Raw genomic sequence first — 23,956 nt, 5'->3', positions numbered from 1 at the left:
GCGCCTGCTGTCAGATAGTTGGAGAAGGAAATGGCAACCCACTCCAGTGTTCTTGCCTGGAGAATCCCAGGGACGGGGGCGCCTGGTGGGCTGCTGTCCATGGGGTCGCACAGAGTCGGACACGACTGAAGCGACTTAGCAGCAGCAGCAGCTGTCAGATAGATAAATGCCTGTATTTTTTTTTTTTTTTTGCTTTGGAAACCATCCTTTTCTTACTCTTAACAGATTATGAGTTGCATCATCTTACATAATTTTGGTCTTGGTACTTGGAGTTTCTTGCCAGCAGTGAGTGCTCTTGTTGAAAGTTTTCAAATTCTTCTTTCTGTACTAACCCTTGGTCTGCAGAATATCACTGATAGAGAATAGAAGCACTAAACAATCACGGGGGAATCTCCTATCAAATCTGTGCCCTGCTCATAATAGCAGTGGGTCAGAATGATTTCCTTATCAGCAAAAAATTGTGCTCATTTGAGTATGGTTGCCTAAATAAATATGTGGTGACTCAGGAGGAAATAATTGTTTTCTAAGAATTTTTTGATGGATGTTTACTTTTCCCAGTTTGTTGTTTACTAGCTAAGTCGTGTCTGACTCTTTGCAACCCCATGGACTGTAGCTTACCGGGCTCCTCTGTCCATGGGATTCTCCAGGCAAGAATACTGGAATGGGTTGCCACTTTTTCCAAAGACCTTGGTAAATTGCTCCTGTGTCTCCCCGACCCGTCCCTTTCTTTGTTTCGTTTTCTTTTCTTTTTTTTAATCAGACTTTTGTAGACTGAGTAAAGAGTGATGGAGACTGAGAATTGCTTTGTACTCGTCACATCAGCAGAAGTCAAGTGAACCCTGCTGGGTGGGGGGCAAAGTAGCAGACACTGATAAATGAATAAGGTAATGCTAGCATTCACTCAACTTCTGAACATAGCAGTTAGAACCTTATCGAACATGAAAATATAATCACATTTTAAAAATATTAGTATAGTTGCTGCACAATATTATGTAAATTACAAAGTGTACAATATTATGATTAACGATTTTTAAAAGTTTATTTATAGTTATTATGAAGTACTGGCTATATTCTCCATGTTGTACAATATTTCCTTGTAGCTTATTTTATGCCTGATTGTTTGTACCTCTTCCTTCCTTCCTTCTGTAGTCACTCTCCCCACTGGTAACCACTAGTTTGTTCTTTATATCTGTAATCACAGATTTTTTGATTTCCCCCAGATTTTTGCAGTCTTCAACTCTGCAAACATATGCAAAACAAAGAGTTTGTAATTGTTGGCTCATATTTTCTTTTGAGAGTTTAGGGAGTTATAAGCTAACCTTGATTGATTTTTTTTTTTTTTTTTTTAAGTTTTGAGAAGAGAGTTTGATTTTTGAATTTGGATGTGTTTAGGTATGCTGAGATTTTCAAGCATTTCAGATAAAAGGGAAATAGATTGATAAAACTTAGATTTCGTGTCAGCCTGTTTTTATATCTGTCCTGTCCACCTGTCCAACCCCAAGCTCCTTGCAAATAACACTTGGCCTGTTTTGCTCCTAGGCTGTGGTCTACCTAGCTCTTGGCTTCTTTGGGGGAGATAAATTGGAAAAGTGATTGCTTTTACAGCCTAAACAAAAAGGCCTCTTTTGGAATGTGTGTGTGTGCATATGTGCTAAGTCACTTCAGGCATGTTCAGCTCTTTGCGACCCTGTGGACTGCAGCCTGCCAGGCTCTTCTTTCCATGGGATTCTCCAGGCAAGAATACTGGAGGGGGTTGCCATTCCCTACTCCAGGGGATCTTCCTCACCCAGAGATCGAACCTCTCTCTCTCTCTTGCGTCTCCTGCATTGGCAAGCAGTTTCTTTACCACTAATGCCACCTGGGAAGCCTGTTTTGGACTTAAGGGGAAGAAAAAGCCAGGATTTGAGATGAAGATTGAGATTAATGCCTAAAGAGTAGGGGGAGAGCTGCAGGGGAATCTAAATGGATGCTTCTTGCTTGTCTGTAATGCCTGGCACCTACTGCGATGATCATGTTTGCCCATGGTCGTCAGTACACTAGAGCTGAGTCTTTAAACAATTTTCTCTGGAGCCGTATTGGATATAACAGCCTGTCTTTTTCCCTCATTTGTGAGTTAATTCCTAAAAATGCTCTGTGACCAGTTGGAGAAAGGGTGAACTAGTTTTCTGTTTGGGGACCTGAGTCTTATCTCCCAGATAGATGTTTTTTCTCTGTGTGTTTAGATGCTATGGGAAGCAGAGTAACAGTCCCCAGTGCAAAAACTTAGTGAAAGGAGCTCTGTGTCAGGCCTGGTTAATCCCTTGTTAAATTAGACAGACTTTAGCCAGCCTCTATAGAACAGTTCCTCGTGTTGTTGGTGGGTCCTTGGAGGGCTTTTCCTATTTCTATTGCCTAGAAATAAGTGGCTATTCTAAAATGGTGACAAGTTTAGTTGGCTTAAAGCCTGGGTCTCTCACAACCATCACTTACTTTGGAAAGCACTGACAGAACAGACTTAGCTTGCCCCCAATCCTTTTTATTTTTAAACTTTTAGGGCCTGGCCTCTTATTTTCAGCTTCTCACTTCTAGGTCCCTGTGCAAAGGGAGTGGTAGTCTGCTGGGCCGTGGAGCCTGGTTCTCTGTTCCTGGACTGTGGGTAAATTTACCAGTCATCTAAATAGAGAATGCCAGGTAACACACAAGAAGTTGAGTCTGATCTGATAATGAAGTGAGTTTATGGTAAACATCCTTTTGAAATTTAAGTGCAGAATCACCTGCTAAAGGCATTACAGTTCCCCTCTCTACCTTTTCGTCCTGTTCCTTTTAGAATAATCAAGATTCAAATCATATAGAACTTTGTCAGTCAAAACCAGAAAAACAGGTAACTTGAACAGATTGCGGGCTTGGATGTGTGTGTCATATATGCCCGAAAGAAATGCTTTGGATTCCTGCCCAGTGCACTAGTATGAGATCTTAAAGTCTGAGAGTTTTGAAGCCAAGTTGGGGGTCAATTTAAAGGGGAGAAGAAGTGCGCCGGTCCTGGGCTGTGCTCCCTTGACCATTGGGTAAAGAGCATGACCTTGAGAAGCACTGATGAGTTACAGAGCGTGTAAGGGAACCCTGAGAACTTCCGGCCTGCTCCCCGGGTGCGCTTGGTTGGTCATAAAACCTTATTAGCTGAGTGATGTGTTCTTTGTTGCTTACCTCTCCCGGCCTATGCCAGATGGTGTCTTAAAGAACTGGAGAGCCAGACTTCCTCCCCAAGCTTCCATTTTCTATGTAGCTCTTTTTTCAGTCTTAGTACTACATACACGTGACTTTCTTCGATAGATTTGCTTGGCAGGCAGTTCCAGGCACTGGCGTCCTTCCTGCCTGTGATGGGGAGCAGGGAGGATGAACTCCTCAGAAACCAGGGCTCTCCAGGTGGGGGTGACAATCCCAGCCAGCCCAGCCAGGCGAGTTAGGAGTGGCTGTCGGACCTTTTACAATAAAAGGTGGCGATTGTTTCAGGTAGGTCCCCTTTCTTCTCTTGCCCTCTGGCTGTCTTGTATAAGTGACAGGTGTTGGAGGCTTGGAATTGCTGCAGTTCTTTCCTTCCTGGCCTTGGCAGATGAAATAGGACTGCGTTACTGGGGACTCATGCATCAAAATGTTGCAGCTTAAAAGATGCTTTGAAGAGAGTTGAGTCCATTTGGAACAAGCCCCAGTTTTCTATAAAAATTAGTTTCCTGCAAGGATGACTAGGTTTTTCTGTTTATTCTGTTAAAACACAAGTGGAGGGGGGAATCTATGAGAGAATATTTTCATCTCCATTGAATGATGCCTGACTCCCTTTTCTTCTGTTTTTAACATTTAGTAATGCCTGTCCTTGCCCTCACCTCCAAAATATTCCCAGTAGGGAAATAAATAAGTGAAAAATGATGCTCCTCTCATCCATCCTTGTTTTCATCCCTTGGACTCTTTGCAACAGCTACTTTTTAGCTGTTTGCTATATTTCCTTCCAATAAGTATTTAATGAACATGTAAATTCATCTATATCTATCTGTATTGCTTTTCAAATTGCATATCCAAACCCTTTCAGTAACATCTTGAAGAGGTGACACAATTTTACTTTTGGTAAACGGTACTTCTTTGCTTCAGTAAAAGATGTTACCTAGGTGTTTTAACTCTGAACCCTTCAAATGAGAAGACTATGGAGAGTTGTCATGAATTGATACACATACCACAGCATTGGACCCGTCTGCCATAGGAGAAGGAGCTTTCTGTATTCTGGTGATTGATTTGGGATAGCTTCTAAAAACTGCAAACCATCTTTGTTAATTTCTTTGAAATATCTCCTTAATAGGGCTTGCTGGTGGCTTAGACAGTAAACAGTCTGCCTGCAATTCAGGAGACCCAGGTTCGACCCGTGGGTTGGGAAGATCCCCTGGAAAAGGGAATGGCTACCCACTCCAGTATTTTTGCCTGGAGAATCCCATGGACAGAGGAGCCTAGCAGGCAGGCTACAGTCCAAGGGGTCGCAAAGAATCAGACACAGCTGAGAGACTGAGACACTATCCATTTAAGATGATAGTACAGAGAGTCCCTTTGGGGTAACAGATTTACTTTTATGGTTGCTACTCAATTCCTCTGTTTTGTCATCTTGGGGTATATTGGTTCAGTTAAAAATAGAGCTCTAATTAAAATGGGCGCCCTCTCTGAAAATAAGAACTATATTTCAATTAGTAAATTCCTATTTGCTTAACGTATTTTTGTTTTGTTTTTTTTTCTTTTTTTGAAAATTTTAACAGCAAGCCCGGGCTGAGCAGGAAGAAGAATTCATAAGTAACACTTTATTCAAGAAAATTCAAGCTTTGCAAAAGGAGAAAGAAACCCTTGCTGTAAATTACGAGAAGGAAGAAGAGTTCCTCACTAATGAGCTCTCCAGAAAATTGATGCAGGTAAATTACCTTTTCTGCCCTCTTATCTTCCCTGCCTGTTTTCTTCTCCAGGGGAAAAAAAATGACTTTGATCTAGCACTTTGCTTGAAACATTTGCTGATGAGGTTGTAGCTAAAATTCTTTAGAGATTAAAATACCTAAGTGAAGATGGCAGCAGTGTAATACTCAAGACTGTGGTTCCCAGCTCATCTGCTTAGGTGAGGTAAGGTATTTTATACTCTGACCGTTTTAAGAAATTGCTGATGAGCCTGAGGCCTTAGCACAGGAGTCAATGATGTATGCAGTATTTTGGGATTATGAGAGTTAACGCCAAATGTGAGATTTCTTTCTCCTTTTATGTTGAATCTATAATGAATATATGGACATTTTTGGCAACCAGAAGTAGGTCTTTTATACTAATATATGAAGATACAAAGGGAAATGCCACTTTGAGGAGAGAAAAATATATGTATCTGTGATAGTCAGTTGTATTCAGATGGGTGAGTAATATGTTACTGAACAAATAACAAATGTTGAAACTTAACATCAATCACTAATAGTGTATAGAAGACAACACACAAAACATACAGAAATTTTTATTTTTCTAGTTAGATTTTTCTACCTTCCCCTCCTGTTTGTTTTGTTTTCCTCTCCTTGAAGCTTACTAGTAAATTATAAAAGTAAGATTTGTTTAGGGCAAATATCATGCAGGTTATTTTGTATGAACTTGAGAACAAGTGGGACATTGAGTTTTCACTATTTAACACAACATGTCCAAAATAGTGAATAGGTATAAAATTATCCAAAGAGGACTATTATTGGTATTTTTTTCAGATGGCTGTAAAAGGTAGAAATCTTTCCTTGTATTTTCTATTCACTGGCATTACTAACAATTTCACTCATTAATTTGATCGAAATATGTATTCTAATGAGATTATAGCAAAAGGATATTTGGAGCCTAAATTCTTCTCTTGCCTTCTGACATATCAAATGTTGGAAGAAGATTCCAGAAACTTTAGTGTTAAGACCATGCAATGGTCCAGGTACCTTTTACCCCATCTTTTTATTCTTATTTTCCTACCTAATTATTGAATAAAGATACCACTATAATCTTGTACAAAAATTTATTTATATGGTAGCTGTTGGAATGTGAAGGATAGAGATCCTCGGTCAGTATTATCTAGTGGAGATTTATGGTGGAATTTCTGTGTTGAAATGTTTTCTTTATTCCTGTGCATTCTGATTTAGAGGAAAAATGAGGCAGAAGATTAGTTTGACTTTTGACTCTTATCGTACCTTGGCAGCATTAGACTAATTATTCTGCATGTTGCTTCCAGAACTGTAAGGATATGATTATGGCTTCCTTTTCTGTGTTTTGTGTGTAATCAGATGCCCTAATTTTTAACACTTCGAGAAACATTTTTTTGTTTTCAATTTGCATAGTCATTGGTATTTGGAACCTTTGATTAAAGTACATTATAAAGCAGTCAATATCCTAGCCAGATCATGCTTTCTTTTTCTCTAGAAAGACTCATTTTCATTATGAGTTTTTCTGTAATGTGTAATTTAGCATCTCATTAGCTTCTTATCATGACCCACCTACTTTCCAAGGATACTGATGTCCCTTGAAGCAAGCTACTGGATAGAGTGAACACCTAAGAGCCATGTGCAACAGAAAGAGGTTAATTATAGTAATATATTTGGCATAAGAAGGTTTGAACTTAAAATTTAATAAATAAAGCTATAACTTGGAGAAATGTAGTTTGTTTGTTTGTTTTTTTCAGATTATTTTTTCAGAATTCTTATATTAAAATAAATAGTTTTACTTGGTCAGGAGAAAAATTTTCATATATTAAAAACTTAAGTTTTTTGAGGGGCATGGATCTTTCTAAAGAGACTGGGTAATACATTAATACAAACTGGACAGTGTGAAAAAATGTTCCCAAAGTAGTTTGTAATGTGGAGCCCTGGTCTTCACATGGCTGGGTCTTATGTTCACCCTCAGTCAAAACAAAGTGTTCAGTATGAGGATGTAAGTCTGTTGTTTGGGGAGTTCTAGGTGATCTGTAGCTTATTAGTAATCCCACTTGCAGAACCTGGGCAAATGGATGGTCAACATGTCTCTCTTGACCATGCGGGGAACCAAGCGGGGAGACATAAATCCCCGCTTGGTTCCTAGGTTTTATTTTCATATATTATATATGCATATATATATATAGAGAGAGAGAGAGAGAGAGAGAATGTGTGTGTGTGTGTGTGTGTGCGTGCTTAGTCTCTCAGTCATGTCTGACTCTTTGTGACCCTTTGAACTGTAGCCCACCAAGCTCCTCTGTCCATGGGAGTTTTCAGGCAAGAATGCTGGAGCAGGTTGCCATTTCCTCCTCCAGGGGATCTTCCCAACCCAGGGATTGAACCCATGTCTCCTGTGTCTCCTGCATTGCAGGCAGATTCTTTACCCAGAGTCATCAGGGAAGCCCTATATCAGGGAATTCCATATGTGTATATAGTAATAACGGAGAAGGCAATGGCACCCCACTCCAGTACACCTGCCTGGAAAATCCCATGGATGGAGGAGCCTGGTGGGCTGCAGTCCATGGGGTCGCTAGGAGTCGGACACGACTGAGCGACTTCACTTTCTCTTTTCACTTTCATGCATTGGAGAAGGAAATGGCAACCCACTCCCCTGTTCTTGCCTGGAGAATCCCAGGGACGGGGGAGCCTGGTGTGCTGCCGTCTCTGGGGTCACACAGAGTCGGACATGACTGAAGTGACTTAGCATAGCATAGCATAGCATATAGTAATAAAATACAGGAGCCTCTGGTTTGAGTTCTGGGTCGGGAAGATCCGCTCGAGAAGGGATAGGCTATCCACTCCGGTACCCTTGGGCTTCCTTCATAGCTCAGCTGGTAAAGAATCCACCTGTAATGTGGGAGACCTGGGTTTGATCCCTGGGTTAGGAAGATCCCCTGGAGAAGGAAATGGCTCCCCACTCCAGTATTCTAGCCTGGAGAATTCCGTAGATTGTACAGTCCATGGGGTCACAAAGAGTGGGACACGTCTGACAACTTTCACAAAAGAATATATAACATAGATGTAAAACTCGCCATTGCAGCCATTTTTTAGTATATAATCCAATGGCATTAAATACACTCACATTGTTGTACGACCATTCCCACCACCCATCCCCAAGAACTTTTTCAAATTGAAACTGAATCCATAAGAAATAACCCCTTATTCCATGTTCCTGGTTCTTTCTAAGACTTTTGAAAAGACACGGACGGCAGATAGTGTGAGGTTGCGGTCTCTGGCAAGTTCCAGAGCTGTGCCTACTGTGACATGAATAGTGATCCCGCACTTTACACCAGGGATCAACTGCACGCCGTTTTGTGGTAAGTCCCTGTACCTTTGGGCAGCTGGAAGGCTCTTGTATAACCGCTGGAAAGACGGGCTGTAGGCCTACTGTACCCATCCCCCAGGCTTTCCTGAAGGATTTCTGCCAGTCCTTTGTTGCAGTCTCACATTTTCTGCCACCCAGTGTGGTAGAACTAATCTCCATCTGGAAGATTTTTGGAGTAATTGGTACCAATAGACTTTTCCAACTGTGTAATTACTTTAATATGACTCTCTAGGATGCTTGCTTCTGGATAAGAACTTGTTATGATAGCCTACTAAGAGAAACTGTGCTGCCGGAGACACTGACGGACAGAGGAGTAAATTGACCTGTTCACCAGGGAGGTGTTTAACATTTTTCACCAGAGGCCGCTTAGAGGCTATTTATGGAGCAATTTTGGTTTTGTTGCTTGTGCTATGGCTGTTGTCTTTGATAGTGAGTGTGGCTTTTATGTGCATTTCAAAGGAATTCTTTGGTCTTAAGAACAAAATGAGATTATTACTATAAAGGAGATACCTCCTTTTCCATCTGCTGTGATACAGATGGTGTCAAATACCTTTAAAAACTGAATCAAATGTATTTAAGTAGATGAATAGAAATCTCTTTTTCCTGTTAAAAGATCATGTTTGGAAGATAGGTTCAACACCTCCAAATATGTTAATCCTGTCTAAAGCAAACAAAGAAATATGCACAAAACAGCATGCAGTTTTTCTCCTTTATTTTTGTATACATCTGCTAGATAGATACCTTGGTTTTGCAAAGACTCTTGTCTGAAAAATCTGCTTCTTTCTGAGCCTGGACCATGGGATCGATGACTTGACTGGTAAGAACTGTCCTAAAAAGGAGCCTTCTAGTCTAATGGCAAGCCTACACTAGGACTAAATTCAGCTCCTGAATGCCTTGAAGAGATGTTTGTTGCTTAATCATAATTTGTAATTAAAATGTATAAGGAATGTTTTGTGATCAAATTCTTCATCAGAATTTGATTCTTAATATCTATGCTAGGGAAAAAAAAAGTCTAAAAGACTATTCTCTGGAATGCTGGCTATAATTGGGTGCTGAGCTTAGGGATGTTAATTTTCTTGTGCTCCTTTCCTTCTCAGTTTGTAGAAGCAACACGCATTACTTTTGTAATTAAAAAATATCTTACTTCCTAAGAAGAAAATTTTAAAAATACCTATTTTGTCCTTATGTTTTGAAACCTCCAGCTGTATCACTGAGCTTGAGAGCTCACAGTCTTGCAGTTGTTACCAAACTAGACTGGGGTCTGCTTGCCCGATGTGCAGCAAAGCTGACCCACTGACGGGGCTGTGGTGAAAGAAAGTACAGTGTTTACTGCAGGGCGCCAAACAAGGAGAATGGGCAGCTTGCGCTCAAAAGACATGAGCTCCTCGATGGCTTTTCAGGAAGGGTTTTGAAAGACATTGAGGGGAGAGAGACACAGGGTGCATGTTCAGCTCATGCCCAGTTCTCTGGTGGGTTGATGGTGAGCAAATAGTGATGTTTCAGGAATCTCAGCCATCAGTCTTCTGGTTCCGACCAGTCTGGGATTTATGTGTACTGGTGGTCAGCATGCAGCTAACTTCTTCCACCTAGTGGGGGTTTTAATATCTGCACAACAACTCAAGGACATGGCTCAGGATATTATTTACAGCCCTGAGGAGGAAATAAAATAAAGGTCTTTGTCTTTGTTGTATGACTTAGCTATTTGTCTTGCTTGACTATTTTCTCACTTCTCTAATTAAATCTGCTTTGTAACCAAAGAGCAAATTTAAAGCTTTTCTACAAACGAGAGGCAGGGGCGGGGATAAGATGGAGGTCTATCCCTGGGGTGGTCCTGCAGGGTCTTACTCGGTTTCACTATCGTAATTGCATCTGTTTATCATGGACCGCATAGACTGCAGTGCAGTGGAGCCCCTTGCAAAGTCAGGAAGATTCTGGACTACCCAGATTGTTCATTTAGAGCTAGCATAAACAAAATGCTCTTATGATTGGCTTAACTGTCTTGCCAGCTGTGATACGATTCATTCCACTGGCCGCTCTTTAAAAAAAAAAACACACAAAGCCCCCTAATTCCTCTGGCTAACAGTTAAGCACCAGTCACCAATACCAACTGGAAGACCTATTGTTGCTGAGATGGATAGTGATTTTAGCCCCTGTGGATTTTCTCACTTGCTTTTATGTAAGCCCAAGGCATCAAGTTCACTTCCTGCTCTTGGGAAGCTCTGTTCAATTGTTGCCTACCCTTTTCTCCACCAATACTGCTGCCAAAAGTTAATGAATATTTTTTTTTTCTTTATTTAAAAGCCTGGAACAGGACTGAGATAGGAGTACTGAATATTATATATCGCTCTGAATGTTTTCACTCTAATCCAATTTTCAAATTTTAGACCTTAAAATAACAAATAAGTTTGTAGCCTTGTACTGTAGAGTCATCTTTGAAATTGGATCTAGTCTTCAGAAAACAATGCCACTGTAGCTATTAATATAATAGAAATGATTGTACTCATTCTCTTACTGAGGAGACACATCTTTCTTATTGATGGCGGAAGGCACTTAAGAACACAAGTTTTCTGGATCTCTTGTTAAGTGGCACGACTTATTGTTACTATTATTGACTTGGTCCCTGAGGTGAGAATGCCTCCGGGAATTACAGCAGTTGCAGTTTCCTAGCATCTGTGGAAAGATGATATATGGAGGGAAGGAAGGAAGTTGTGGGCAAAAACCGCTGCTGAAGCCGCCATTGCCAAGTGATACAGAGCTGAGTCGTTCAGAAAGCTGATCTGTCATAGCATTATTCTTCCATCTGTGTTCACACAGGAATGAAACAGAGTAAGGCTTGCGAGAAGTCCCTGAATCTGCCCATTGACCTAGACAAAGGCTTACTTTCCTGTACCTCTTCTCTCCCCTCCCCTCAACCTGGAGTAGTAGTTTCTCCTTCCATTCGCATCTGAACAGAGGCAGGTTTTCTTCTTTAGTCCCTTCAAGGCTGTGTCTGTGGAGGGCAGGCTTGTCTACAGGCTCTAGGAGTGAGCGTAGATGCCTAATTCCCTTCTCAAGCCTGTACGCCAGAATCTGAGGCTGCCTTCTTTTACTCCAAGTTCTCCAAGTCACTAAGATGGCAGTGCAGTGATCTTGTTTGTTCAGGCAGCAGAATCACATGTCAGGGTGATAAATATGTATGAAACCCTGTTTAGTTCATTTTAAAGGCACCGAGGCGAATGCTGCTGTCGCATCCATTCAGGTGAAGACTTGTTCTCCTGTGGCAGGGAGACCTTGAAATATGTTCTTCATTAAGCTGGCTCGACCAGTGGCCCTCTTGGCTTAGTTTTTCAGGGCTATTAATGCTGAGCAGAAAAATTGGCTATCACCTAATAGCTGACAGAACATTTGGGGCAAAGTTGAGTTGTGGGGTTTTTTTTTGTCGTCCTCGTTGTTGTTTTTCATTCCACATTATCTGACTCTCAGCTGTGTGTGTTCTTGTTTCTTTTCATGGAACAGGGGGCTTATACATTGTGTTCACGATACATCTGCAGAGGGCTTCTGGGATGTGTTTATTGCATTTTAAATGCCACAACCACCAGAGGCCAAATTATAAGGCAGAATTTTCCTGGTAGCAGCATGCCAGAAATCTCTCAGTGCAACGTAATTTGCATTATGATTAGAAAATACAATAAACTTGAGGCAATTCTTTTAGTCTTCACAAATCACTGAGGGTTTGTTTTTTTTTTTTTTTTCCAAAATGTGTGTAGTATGTTACCATTATGGCTGGAGTTAAATGTGCCAGCCTGGATTCCCCAAAGTACAAGAGCAAGGGTCAGGGCTTAGCAGCTTTTCAGGTTGACTTCTTTGACAAAATATGGAGAAATGCAGGTAGAAAGTAAAAGTAGGAGAAGGAAATGAAAAATACTGAGATGAAGCTGGAATGAGAAGTTGCTTTACTCACTAGGGTAGGGGTAAGTAAGCATTGTTATTTCTAGTTGAAAAGGTGAATCTTGGAGATTGAAAGACTTGTCTGCACTGTAGATGGACTTGAACCATTGCTGGAAATGCTGTGCAAATGATTTTAAAGCTTTGCAGTTAGAAATGTTGCAGTGTTGTGCATTTCTTGGGTAATTTTTTTTTTTTTTTCATTTTAAAAAGTTTACAGTCAGCCCAGTTATTAATTACCTTAAAATACAGAGAGATATCCTACTACTAATTATCTTTACTTTCCTTTTTCTTTTTTCCTTTTAATTTATGATAAGGTCTCAGCTTTGAGTACATTCTTTCTTTGGGTTAAATATTCTCTACTCCTCAAAGAAGAAAGGGTTAATTTTTACAAAATGGATTTTTTTTTTTGCAGGTTGAGTCCAGAGCCTCAAGAATTCCTTTATCTTATTCATGGAGCATCTTTTTTTCCAACCTTCCTCCTAACTAGATTTTTTTCAAAGGTGTTAATATTTTAAGCAGCATGCTGCTGCTGCTGCTGCTGCTGAAGTCACTTCAGTCGTGTCCGACTCTGTGTGACCCTATGGACTGCAGCCTACCAGGCTCATCTGTCCATGGGATTTTCCAGGCAAGAGTACTGCAGCATGATGCTATTAGGAATCAAATCTAGGAAGGTCAGACTTAGCCCCTGAGGTATTCTAAGTGGGCAGGAAGCCTCATGTACTGGAGCCCTCCACTCAGGTGAGAGCTTGTCCTCAGTTTTGATGAGAAAATAACATCCAAAAAATTCTGGAAGGGCCTACCAATTTTTTTTCCTTGCAAAAGTTAGGTATACTTTTTCCCTTTTTGAAAATCACAATTAGTTAATTCAGGCAAGCTTCACTGAAGATAAGTGGAAGGATTAACAAGATCATGAAGAACTGCTGGGGGGAGATCTGGGGAAGGTGGAAATCGAGAGGAGACCCAGCACCCAAGGCTCCCTTTTTCCTGAGCACATTTGCTATTTATTTGTAACAGAACAGCTAAGAAGCTGAATTGTGCTTTTGGCAGTTGTGTAGAGCTGGGGTTTCAGAAGTCAGAGCTCAGGGCTGGCTAAAGGTGGGGACAAAGATAAATCACCCCCGCTTTAATCTGGAATCATGAAGAGCTATACCGTCGGAAAAGAGTGAACCTTTTTTTTTTTTTGCTTCATTTGGATGAATCAGAGAACACAAAACTTTGGTTTTGGATTAAGGCAGACCGTGCTCATCCCAGCCTGAAGGAGGGGGAGTGTACATGATGCTTAGCGTGTGTGGGAAGGCGCTGTGGGAGGCGTCTTTGGAGCTGTCCCAAAGTTCCAGAAATTTGGAGGAAACGGCTTCAGGTACTCTAGGCAGAGGATACAGAATGATCAGGACTGGGCTTGGGGTGCAGTGGCTCTTGTTAGTGGGTGACCAGCAGGACATGGGGTCTGGAAGCCCCTGGACCAGAGTGATCTCTGGACATGTTTGCCCAGGATGATGGGTTTCTTTTTTATTTTTTTGATGTGGACGATGTTTTAAAAGTCTTTGTTACGATATTGCTTCTGGTTTATGCTTAGGTTTTTTGGTCGTGAGGCATGTGGTCTTTAGCTCCCTGACTAGGGACCAAAGCTACACCCCCTGCGTTGGAAGGTGCAGCCTTAACCACTGGACTGCCAGGGCAGTCCCTTCAGGTTTTAAAACGTGGGTTGTTTTTTTTTCCTCTAGGAAAAGAGTCTTTAGAAAAAGACATAAAGTTGGCCTTTAATCATAGTTGCCAGCACCACTCTCTGTGCTGAGATTTATCATTGTCAGATGCCTGGGCCCTGAAGGCATTTGTGTGTGCAAACCTTAGGCTGTCCCTGGGGCTGAGTGTGAAAGTATGGGGAACTTGCATGGGGACTGGATCGAAGGTGGACTTGAACATCGTAGCGATGAGTTTGGGCTTACTCTGCAGGAATGAGGGAGCCATTGTAAGGTTTTGAGCAGGGTGTTGAATGAAGAGAAAACCTTACTAGTTTAGTTCAGCGTGATCTACACACTGGACCTGGTGTATCGATTAGGAGCTTTGGCGGTGGCCCAGTGAAGAGGAGTAAAAGACTTGAGCTGGAGCACAGAAAGCGCAGGATGTGTTGGACAGCTGTTCTGGGGGCTGACTTAATGCCACTTGGTAACTGATGAGATGTGAGATATTGACTGAGAATAACAGTGCCAGTAACAGAAGGGGGAAGGAGGTGGGCTTAAGTCTGGGCCCAGGAGGCGTTTAGTGGTGATGCACTGAATTGAAGGTGGGAGGTTGACTTTCTGCTCAGCAGAGCTGTTCAGATTGGTTTAGAGACTCAATATTGTGAGAGACAGTTCTTTTTTTCAAAACCTGTGTTAACTACTTGGAACAGTAAGTCCCCTACACATGAACCTTTAAGCTGCAGACTTTAAAAGATGCGAATGTTTGTTCACTTGTCCATTCACGTGAGTTAGTTCTCGTGTCTAGGGTACATTGTCACACACGTGCTTCCTCTACAAGTGGTCATGCTTTTGTGTACTTGCTGTACAGTTCTGTATAGAGTACAGTATCTTTATTTCAAGCCAAAGATGTCTGGAAGCAAGGATAAAAGCAGCACTATATAGCTGATTGTGTTAGGTACCTAGGCTTACTTGGTCAAATTGGACTTAAGAACACACCCTTGGAACAAAACTTGTTCACATGTAGGGGGCTTACTGTGTTAACTACATGACAATTATTTTTGGCAATCCAGTGATTTAATGTAGTCACTGTTCTATGGTGGCCTTTACTTGGCTTAGTGCAGATGGCTCTAATTCTTGGTAGTTGTCAATAAATGAGGGATGTTGGTTGCAAAACTGCAAGTTGTACAGAGAATGGTTAGCATTGACTGGTGTAAATAGAACTGGGGGCATCTTGCGTTTATCCTCGAGTTGAATCGAAAAAGCTGAGTCCGGGGCTGGTGGCAAGAAGGCGTGCCTCCCTTGGCTCTGGGTGGACTAACAACAGGCCCAGACTTGCAAACACGCTTCGCCAAGCCTGGGATTTGGCAAACCTGCTGCATGCTGGGTGGGTGGGCTGGCGTAGCAGCCAACCTTCACGTGTGCCTGCAGTGGTGCCTGTACCTGCTGGAGAAGGTTTTGCCCAGAATAAAAGCCATTCAGTGAAGAGTTTTGGAATCTCTGATATAAGAAGCCTGGTTCACTGAAAGTGGCTCCAGAAAACTTTGGAAATTATGAGAAAGACAACAATTATTGGTAATTCAGTGATGCTTAAGGCTAGTCTGTCGTTAGATCAACTTAATGCTATACTCATGTTTTTTAATGGGCTGGAAATTGGCTTTGGGATTTCATATGTGAGTGGATACAATGAGAAAATGCTCACATTTGAGTGCTTAGAATTTTCCAGGTTTGTAGGTGTGTTTTTGCTTATGGCTTTTTCACTTATTTTAATATATTTTTCATGCTGAATCCCAAGGAGCAGATCTTTATTTATATAACCCTAATTCCATTGTAAATGTGCTGCTGTGGATCGTCAGTTATGTAATTTCCATTCTACAAGGTTTTTTTGTTGTTAATGGTACAATATATTGCACAGTTAAGAGTTCTAAAGCTCTTCCATAATCTGTGAGATTGACTTTGTAAGTATATTTACAGGAAATGCTGATTCTGACAACAAATTTTAATCTACCTAAGCATTTTACTTTAGATATATTAAAGGCAAGCAAGTGAGTTTTTTTTTTTTTTTCCAAGCACATTAATAGAATTTACTTGCCTGTTTACTTCTCAGTTTGATTTTTGTTCCAGTTTAGGATCTCTGACCTGATTAGTAAGGTTAAGAATTGCTTACGACGTTTAGACCTTTGATTAAAAATTTAAAATCATGTCTTAAATTTTATACCCATCTTGAAGATGCTACTCAGAAATGAACCTGGAGTTTAGTTTTTCTGATAGGTCCTGAAAAGTAAAAGTGAAAGTGTTAGTCACTCAGTTGTGTCTGACTCTTTGTGACCCCATGGACCATAGCCCACCAGGCTCCTCTGTCCATGGGATTCTTCAGGCAAGAATACTGGAGTGGGTAGCCACTCCCTTTTCCAGGGAATCTTCCCAACCAAAGGATCCAACCTGGGTCTCCTCCACTGAAGGCAGATTCTTTACCACTGAGCCACCAGGAAATCATCTCTGATATGTCCTGGGTCACCTAAACCAGTCTTCCTTTTATGGTTTTTGTTTATGGTGTCATGGACTACAGCTTTAACACAGGCAGGTGGAGGGAATTCCCTGGCAGTCCAGTAGTTAGGGCTTCATGCTTCCACTCCATGGGGCGTGGGTTCTGTCCTTGGTTGGGGAACTAAAATCCTGTATGCCGTGAGGCGCAGCCAAATAAAAACTAAAATAAAATAGATGGATTCAGGGTGTTGATTCAAGTCCTGTTGGGGCCAAATAGCTTGAATTTACATGGTATCTGTTTGAAACAAATAATTTCTGAAATTTTCTCAGGTTCATTGTCACGAGGAAAACTCTGTGGCTGTTAATTCCTCAATATCTCTTTCTCTGCCCTCTCTTCTTGCCCATCTTAACTCTCTTCTCATGATTGTTCTGGGGGGTTGTTTTGTATTTCTTGCTGTGTTTCTCTTTTTCTTGGTGGTTTCTTGGTTCCAGGGAAGAACCAGACTTTCTGTGTCCAGTGTTCTGTTTGGAACACTAACTCTGTTCCCTGCCCCTAGATGGTCTGTCACCCGAGAGATGACAGAGCAAAACAGGCAGCACAGCTGCTTGCTCCAGGTCTGTCTTTGGGGGATGTTGAAAACTGTGAGTGTTTGGCTGAGTTATATCTGAGGATGGCTTGATATTTTCCAAACGGTTCGTATAACCCAGGGACCTCGCTTGAGTTTTGGTAACAACAGCTTCACCATCACATTTTCCTTTGGGTACAGCTCTTGAAAGGAAAAAGCCTTTTAAAATTGAGAGCTTTTATAGATTTCATTACTAGCTGAATCAGTGTTCTTAAAGGAAATACCTTATCAGTTACTGACGGTATCAGCCCATCTGTCTGTATATGAGTCTTCTCCTTTAGGACAATGAGAATCTTACCTTTGCTCAGATTAATATTCTGTGACAAATTGCTGCCTGGGTTGGGGGAGAGATTTTTTGACATTAGATTGCATCCTTTATTGTTTTGGGCTTCCCTGGCAGCTCAGATGGTAAAGAACCCACCTGCAATGCAGGAAACTCAGGTTTGATCCCTGGGTTGGGAAGATCCCCTGGAGAAGGAAATGGCTACCCACTCCATCCAGTATTCTTGCCTGGAGAATTCCATGGACAGAGGAGACTGGCAGGCTATGGTCCATGGGGTCGCAAACAGATGGATACAACTGAGCGATTTCTCTTTATTATTTTAATTTACTTAAGAGCACAAGTATAACACTAAAAAAAAGGGAAGAAGGAGGCTCTTTGAAATAAAAGTGGCAGCAGTTGAGAACATATTGGAGAGACTTCCCTGGTAGTCCAGTGGTTAAAAATCCACCCTGCAATGCAGGGGACGCAGGTTGATCCGTGGTCGGGGAACTAAGATCCCACATTCTGTGGAGCAACTAAGCCCGTGTACCACAACTCCTGAGCCCGTGTACCACAACTCCTGAGCCCGTATACCACAACTCCTGAGCCCGTGTACCACAACTATGGAGCCCGTGCACCACAACTAGAGAATCCTTGTGCAGTGAAAAGTCACGCATGATGCAGCAAAGATCCTGCGTGCCACAACTGAGAATGGTGCAGCCAATATTTAAAAAAAACATATTGGAGGAAAACACATCTAATATTTAAAGAAAACTATGCAAAAAGTTTAAAAGTTTTAAGACAGAAATTCATTTTTCTAAAACCAGTAGATATCATTTAAGCTTAGCATTCATAAACTATTTTAGGGCAAAGATAAGGTCTTAACTATAGATTTCACTCCCTTCTGCCTCTACTGTGCAGGTGGAAGACACACCACACAGGTGATTTTTATAGAATGCAAGAGTCAGATGAAGATGTACTTGTTCTGCTTTTTTTCCCTCATAACTGATGCCTGTCCCATTGGGAGTCTTTGTGTCTGAAATGCTGAGAACTGTTCTCAGTCTCTGACCATTCCTCTTAGTTCTTTTAATTACTGCTTGATCTTCCAGAACCTGAATTTTAATGAGCTAGCTAAAAATAGACTTGTCACTGTAAGCACCTCTTCACATCTGCTTGCTTTCTGAGTCCCTGCAAGGTTGACCAGCTCTTTTGGAGTTGCATATAAAAAACAGTTGGAGGAAACCCAGCATCTGTTTAGTCAAGGTTTCCCATGTTGAAAGACGATGTCAGATTTTGAACATTTTGTTTTCTTTTTAAACACCAAGTATGGTACTTTCTGGAGAAGGCAATGGCACCCCACTCCAGTACTTTTGCCTGGAAAATCCCATGGACGGAGGAGCCTGGTAGGCTGCAGTCCATGGGGTCGCTAAGAGTCGGACACGACTGAGCGACTTCACTTTCACTTTTCACTTTCATGCATTGGAGAAGGAAATGGCAACCCACTCCAGTGTTCTTCCCTGGAGAATCCCATGGGCGGGGGAGCCTGGTGGGCTGCCGTCTATGGGGTCACACAGAGTCAGACACGACTGAAGCGACTTAGCAGCAGCAGCAGCACAGTACTTTCAGAGCAATGGAAATTGTTTCAAATGAGGAGATGGTTAAGTATAACCTTTGGGGTATTTAGGCCCACTGAGCTCTCTCTTGTCCAGTGCACCCTCTACGGGTTCACAAAGACACATAGCTTTCCCTGGGCACGCATCCATGTCTGTATTTAGCCATTTAACCTTCCGAACACCAGGGCCACACTAGGCACTTGCGGACGGAAGAGTGTTCAGCCAGCCCCTCAGGTTTGCTCAGGATCTGGTAGGAGGACTCTGGTTTAGAGTTTAGAGCATGGTTTGGGCCCCAGGCTCTGCCACGTTCCAGCTGAATTACCTTGGTCTGGTAACCTGTTTTATCACAGTAGATATGGGGGTTGTCATGCTTGCCTAACACAAGCATGGTATGCAGCACCTGCCTGAAGAAATGGTTTTGGAGGTAGAATTAGGGAGCAGTGGTCATCTTAGACCTCAAAATCAAACTGTGTGCTTCATTGTTTTTAATAGCTTTTGCTTAATTTGCCTATGGTTCTGAAAAATCAGGCCCTGTGGCTCATTCCTATTCCCCTACTATGAATCAACAGCCCCTCCCAACTGAGAACATTGTAAATAAGGCACAGTGATTCATGAGAACCCCAGTTGTGTGTCACTGAATTTCTTTTATTCTCTTTTGAAGTTTGGAGTACATTTTTTTTAAGATTTCTTTTGTAATAGCACCATAACCTTATCTTTAAATTGCATAAATAAGAGGCTTTCCCTCTTGGTTTTCAGAAAAAATGTAGAAGGTGTGAGGTTGTTGTCATTACAAGAAGTTAATTATTCGTACTGATTTTTGCCAAGTATGCTTACTAGTACACTCGTAAATAGCATTCAGAATACTTGACCAGGTATTTTTGGTGATTGTAACTTCTCTTCCCTCTCTACATACATTGTATGAATGCAAGTAAATGGCGTGAATGCAGGTAAACTGTAATTCATTTAATAAAAACTGACAGTTGCAAATTTTCTATTTTTTAAATAATTTTTATGGCCAAGGTATAAAAATTTTCAAGTCTCCAAGGGTTATATATGGGCTGAAAAGTACGTTTCCTTCCTTTCCTCATCCCCAGTTCTTCCCTACAGAGATGACCACTTACATGTTCTTCAGAATTTAAATAGGCATTTCATCATGGTTTGATGTTCTGATATACATATATATACATACACACATATGTATACGTGTATATATACACACACACACACACATATGTGTACATGCATACAGACAAGTGCCTCTGATTATGCACTATAATTTTTGGTTATAAGTTAGAAGAATCAGGAGCAGGTTGTTAGGTGTACATTTGGATATACGAGCAGAAATGAGTAAGGTAAGTTTTATGATGACCTCCTATACTTGGTTTAACCAGCTTTTAAAACCAGCATTATCATGGCTTTTGAGTGTCTTGATTTCCACATCTGTGTTTTTTTTTTTCATTTTCCAGTTGCAGCATGAGAAAGCTGAACTAGAACAGCATCTTGAGCAGGAGCAGGAATTCCAGGTCAACAAACTGATGAAGAAAATTAAAAAACTGGAGAATGATACCATTTCTAAACAGCTTACCTTAGAACAGGTAAAAATGTATGGTTCTCTCTCTGTATCCTTAATTAGGATAGTTCTTTTTTTTTTTTTCTCATATCGACTGTTCTTTCAAACTTTAAAAGGTCCTGTGGAATATCAGTGAAAAACATTTTTCACCTTTGTCTTCACACAGTGGGGACTTCTATCTGAAGCATGCCTTGACAGTTCTGCAGAGCACATCCTTACTCCCTCGTGCTCTTTTGTTCTTTTCAACCACAACTAATATGGTTTTGAGAGATATGTTGTGATGTACTGATTTATAGGCCGGAAATGTTAGGTTCCTTTTGCAAAAGAGGGAAGAATATGTTTTGAACCACAGGATCCCTTCTGTGAAAGTTCTTGAGACAGTGAGACTGTGGAGCAAAAAGTTCTCCTTCAAGGGTTCTTCAGAACAATTAGCATTTTTGTCTTTGAATTATTAGCAGCCTTGTATGAACCTTGTCTTTTCCCACCTAGATTTATTGATATAGGTATAGAGTCCTAGACTCGGTCACTCATCCTGGTTCAGCCACTAATTCGTTTTGTGACCTTGCATTAACTTCATCAACTTCGTGGGGGTCCAAGTTTTCCATGTGTAAATAAGAGAAGCACAAGCTCCACTCAGGAGTGGCGAGCTTAGAAAGGTGTGAAAGGTAGAAAGCAACGGTGCACCGTCCGTCTGTGTGTCGCCCTTGGTAGACATTTGCCTTAGGAGGCCAGGCTGGTCCTTATCTGCCAACCCAGAATTGTGGCCCACCATTATCTGTCCTGCCGGGTGGTGTGCCAGGCAGAGGTTCCTGTTGTCTCCGGCCCAAGTGCCCCTAACGCTAATTTATTTAGCATTTATTAGCATAATTTATTTAGTATTCCCACACTAATTTATTTTCCTGAAGTTGGAAGAGATCAAGCATAATGTACTGCTTGCTACCTGGCTTCCATGTAAAATTCAGTGTATTGACATTTTCTAGCTCTTCATGATTTGGATCCCAATTATCATTTTGATGATTTGGCCAAGGCTTCTGTGCAAAGTTGTCTGATTTATCGCAACTTTAGCATCTTTCATACATGGAGCTTAGTCCATGCTAACTGGTTTTTGAATCACCCTTAGGACCATTCTCATTTCATCACTGTACATGAGACTGAATCTTTATGGGATTATCAGGTGTAAGAGAAAGTGAGAGTTTATTTTATACTAATTGAACTGACTTTTATGTTTTTGTATTATTCTTCTATCTACCTATATCAAAGGATGCGTTACAGTGATTTCCAAGACTTTGGATAATGCTCTTGAAATTTTTTTTCCATTCCTTCTAGGTTAAAGAACAAAAAAGTTCCATTTCCATGGGCTGGCTATTTTGCAAAAATCCAGAGTAATCTAGTCCTACTATTCCTCTTTGGAATTCAGATGCAGTTTCCAAATTTAGAAGACTCCTCCACCTCTCACAGCTTAAAAACATCTTGTTCCGAAGTTCTCCTGTTTAATTTCCAGGATAGATGGTAGCCAGTTCCATTCACATTAGTTTTGAAAATTCTTGTGTAAGCCCCTGACGTCCCACAAACTTGTTACTGGTAATTGTTAATCAAGATGTAACCAAGTGGCCAAGTGGAATCCTCACCCTGGTTGGCATTGTGAGAACTTTACTTGGTCGGCACCTTCTCTGTGATGGCTGTCAGTAACGGAAGCAGCTTCTGCCTTTTATTTGCTCATAGGTCCCAGAGGAGACTTTGGAACCCTGACCCCCAAAGTTTAGCTGTGGCCACAAGGTGGAGTAGTGGCCTAGTCCGAAAGAGAAGGGAGAAAGGATGGATGGCTTCCCCGTGTTAAGGCTCATTGGAAACTTCAGTAACTAAATGCTTTGAAAACTAGGCACAAGTTATACCTTCTTCCCAGTTAATGATTTAGTCCATTGTAAGACTCAACACTAAAGAAATGGATTTCCACAATGGAGCGTGTACACTGTAAAGTCCTTAACTGGAAACTTAACTTCAGATGTGGGATGAAGTGAAAAAAAAGTGAAAGTGTTTGTGGGATATCAAGTCTGTGTTTTTTTTTAATTAAAATTTTTTTTATTGGAGTATAGTTGATTTACAGTGTCGTGTTTCAGGTATACAGCACAGTGAATCAGTTACACATACCTCCACTCTTTTTTAGAGTGTTTTCCCATTAGAGGTCATTACATCAAGTCCTTGTTTTAATTAAGATGGAGAAATGTAACATCATCATAAAACATTGCCCCCTTTCTTTTGGGTGTGTCAAGGATGATTAAATGTTGGGGATTTCACTCTATTTTGTTTAGCTACGAGTAATTTTAGTCTGTGTTTGGAGAGAACGTTTCTGTTCTACAGTAGAAACAAGTCTCGTCTGTGTTTCCATGGGTGTGCTCTGACCCTCTCTTGTGGCCATCTTTTGGGATTGTCATCTGTATTATAATATATACTATATATGTCATAGTCTGTATAATATAATATATCCTATATTAAAGTTACTATAAGAAGAGCCAAGACAGGTGTTATATTACTCAATATGAGGATATATATGTGGTCATGCCTTTGCTCTTCTCTCTGACAACCCATTTTTAGAACTAAAAGCTATTTGAAGGCATTTATCCTTTGGGTCTGGTGCCTTAGCTCTGCTTTGTTGAAGAGTTTAAATAAAGTGTGGATTTGGACAGGTTACTGGAGAGCTGTCATTTGTACTTCAGAAGGCAGTGTAGGGTCGGGTGGGTTCAGGGCATGGGTAATGGACTTGGATAGACCCAAGCCCAGCCTTGCTGCAGGAGCAAGGAAGTGTGAGGAGACGGAAATGGGAACGCTACGCAGTGAACAGTGGATAGAGGTTCTGCATGGCGAAGAGGTCCTGAGAACACAGAGAAGATGGCGAAGACGTAAAGTTGAATCCGTCTTCTTTGTTACTGGGCAGGGGAAGAGATGGGGTTTCGACAGTCTGCACACGCGGTGTCTTTGAGGGCATACCCTTGCCTTTAAAGTGCGTGTCTTGCAGAGGCAGCCACGGAGCCGTACTACGACTCCTGCAGGCCTCAGAGTTGGAAGGTGCCCAAGTGGTTCCCTTCAGCCACTAGCCAACGTCAGGTGACTGCAGAGGTTTGAGAAGACCCCAGCTTCCAGGGGCAACACCCACTTCTCCCAGTGTCCATCACCATATATAACTTTATCCTAGAAGCAAGGCTTTAGAATGAATTTCAATCCTCAGCACGAAATTTCATGTTGCTCTTGCTCTCTTTATGTATCTGTTTGTGGCTGCACTGGGTCTTCTTGCTGCGTAGGCTCTCTCTAGTCGAGGGGAGCAGGGGCTGCTCAGTCGCAGTATGCAGGCTTCTCATCGCAGTGGCTCTTCTCGTTGCAGCATTTGGGTTCAGTCGTTGTGGTGCACAGGATCAGTTGCTCCACGGCATGTAGAATCTTCCCGAACCATGGGTTGAACCTGCGTCCCCTGCATTGGCAAGTGGATTCTTAACTACTGGACT

The 23,956-nt window shown here is 41.5% G+C and overlaps 1 protein-coding gene across 1 annotated transcript in view; it reads left to right on the top strand.

Annotated features, from left to right (window-relative positions):
- Positions 1–23,956, top strand: part of CCDC6 (coiled-coil domain containing 6) — a 112,432-nt gene that overhangs the window by 49,394 nt on the left and 39,082 nt on the right. The window contains exons 2-3 of the mRNA XM_070781841.1: positions 4,770–4,919; positions 20,356–20,484. Coding sequence (XP_070637942.1) covers positions 4,770–4,919; positions 20,356–20,484 — 279 coding nt within the window. The remainder of the gene's footprint in view (positions 1–4,769; positions 4,920–20,355; positions 20,485–23,956) is intronic.

The sequence above is a fragment of the Bos indicus genome, chromosome 28 (assembly GCF_029378745.1).
Source record: "Bos indicus isolate NIAB-ARS_2022 breed Sahiwal x Tharparkar chromosome 28, NIAB-ARS_B.indTharparkar_mat_pri_1.0, whole genome shotgun sequence".
NCBI classification, from domain to species: Eukaryota; Metazoa; Chordata; class Mammalia; order Artiodactyla; family Bovidae; genus Bos; species Bos indicus.
The sequence above is the reverse complement of the archived record's forward strand: the minus strand, read 5'-3'. Positions and strand labels throughout refer to the sequence as shown.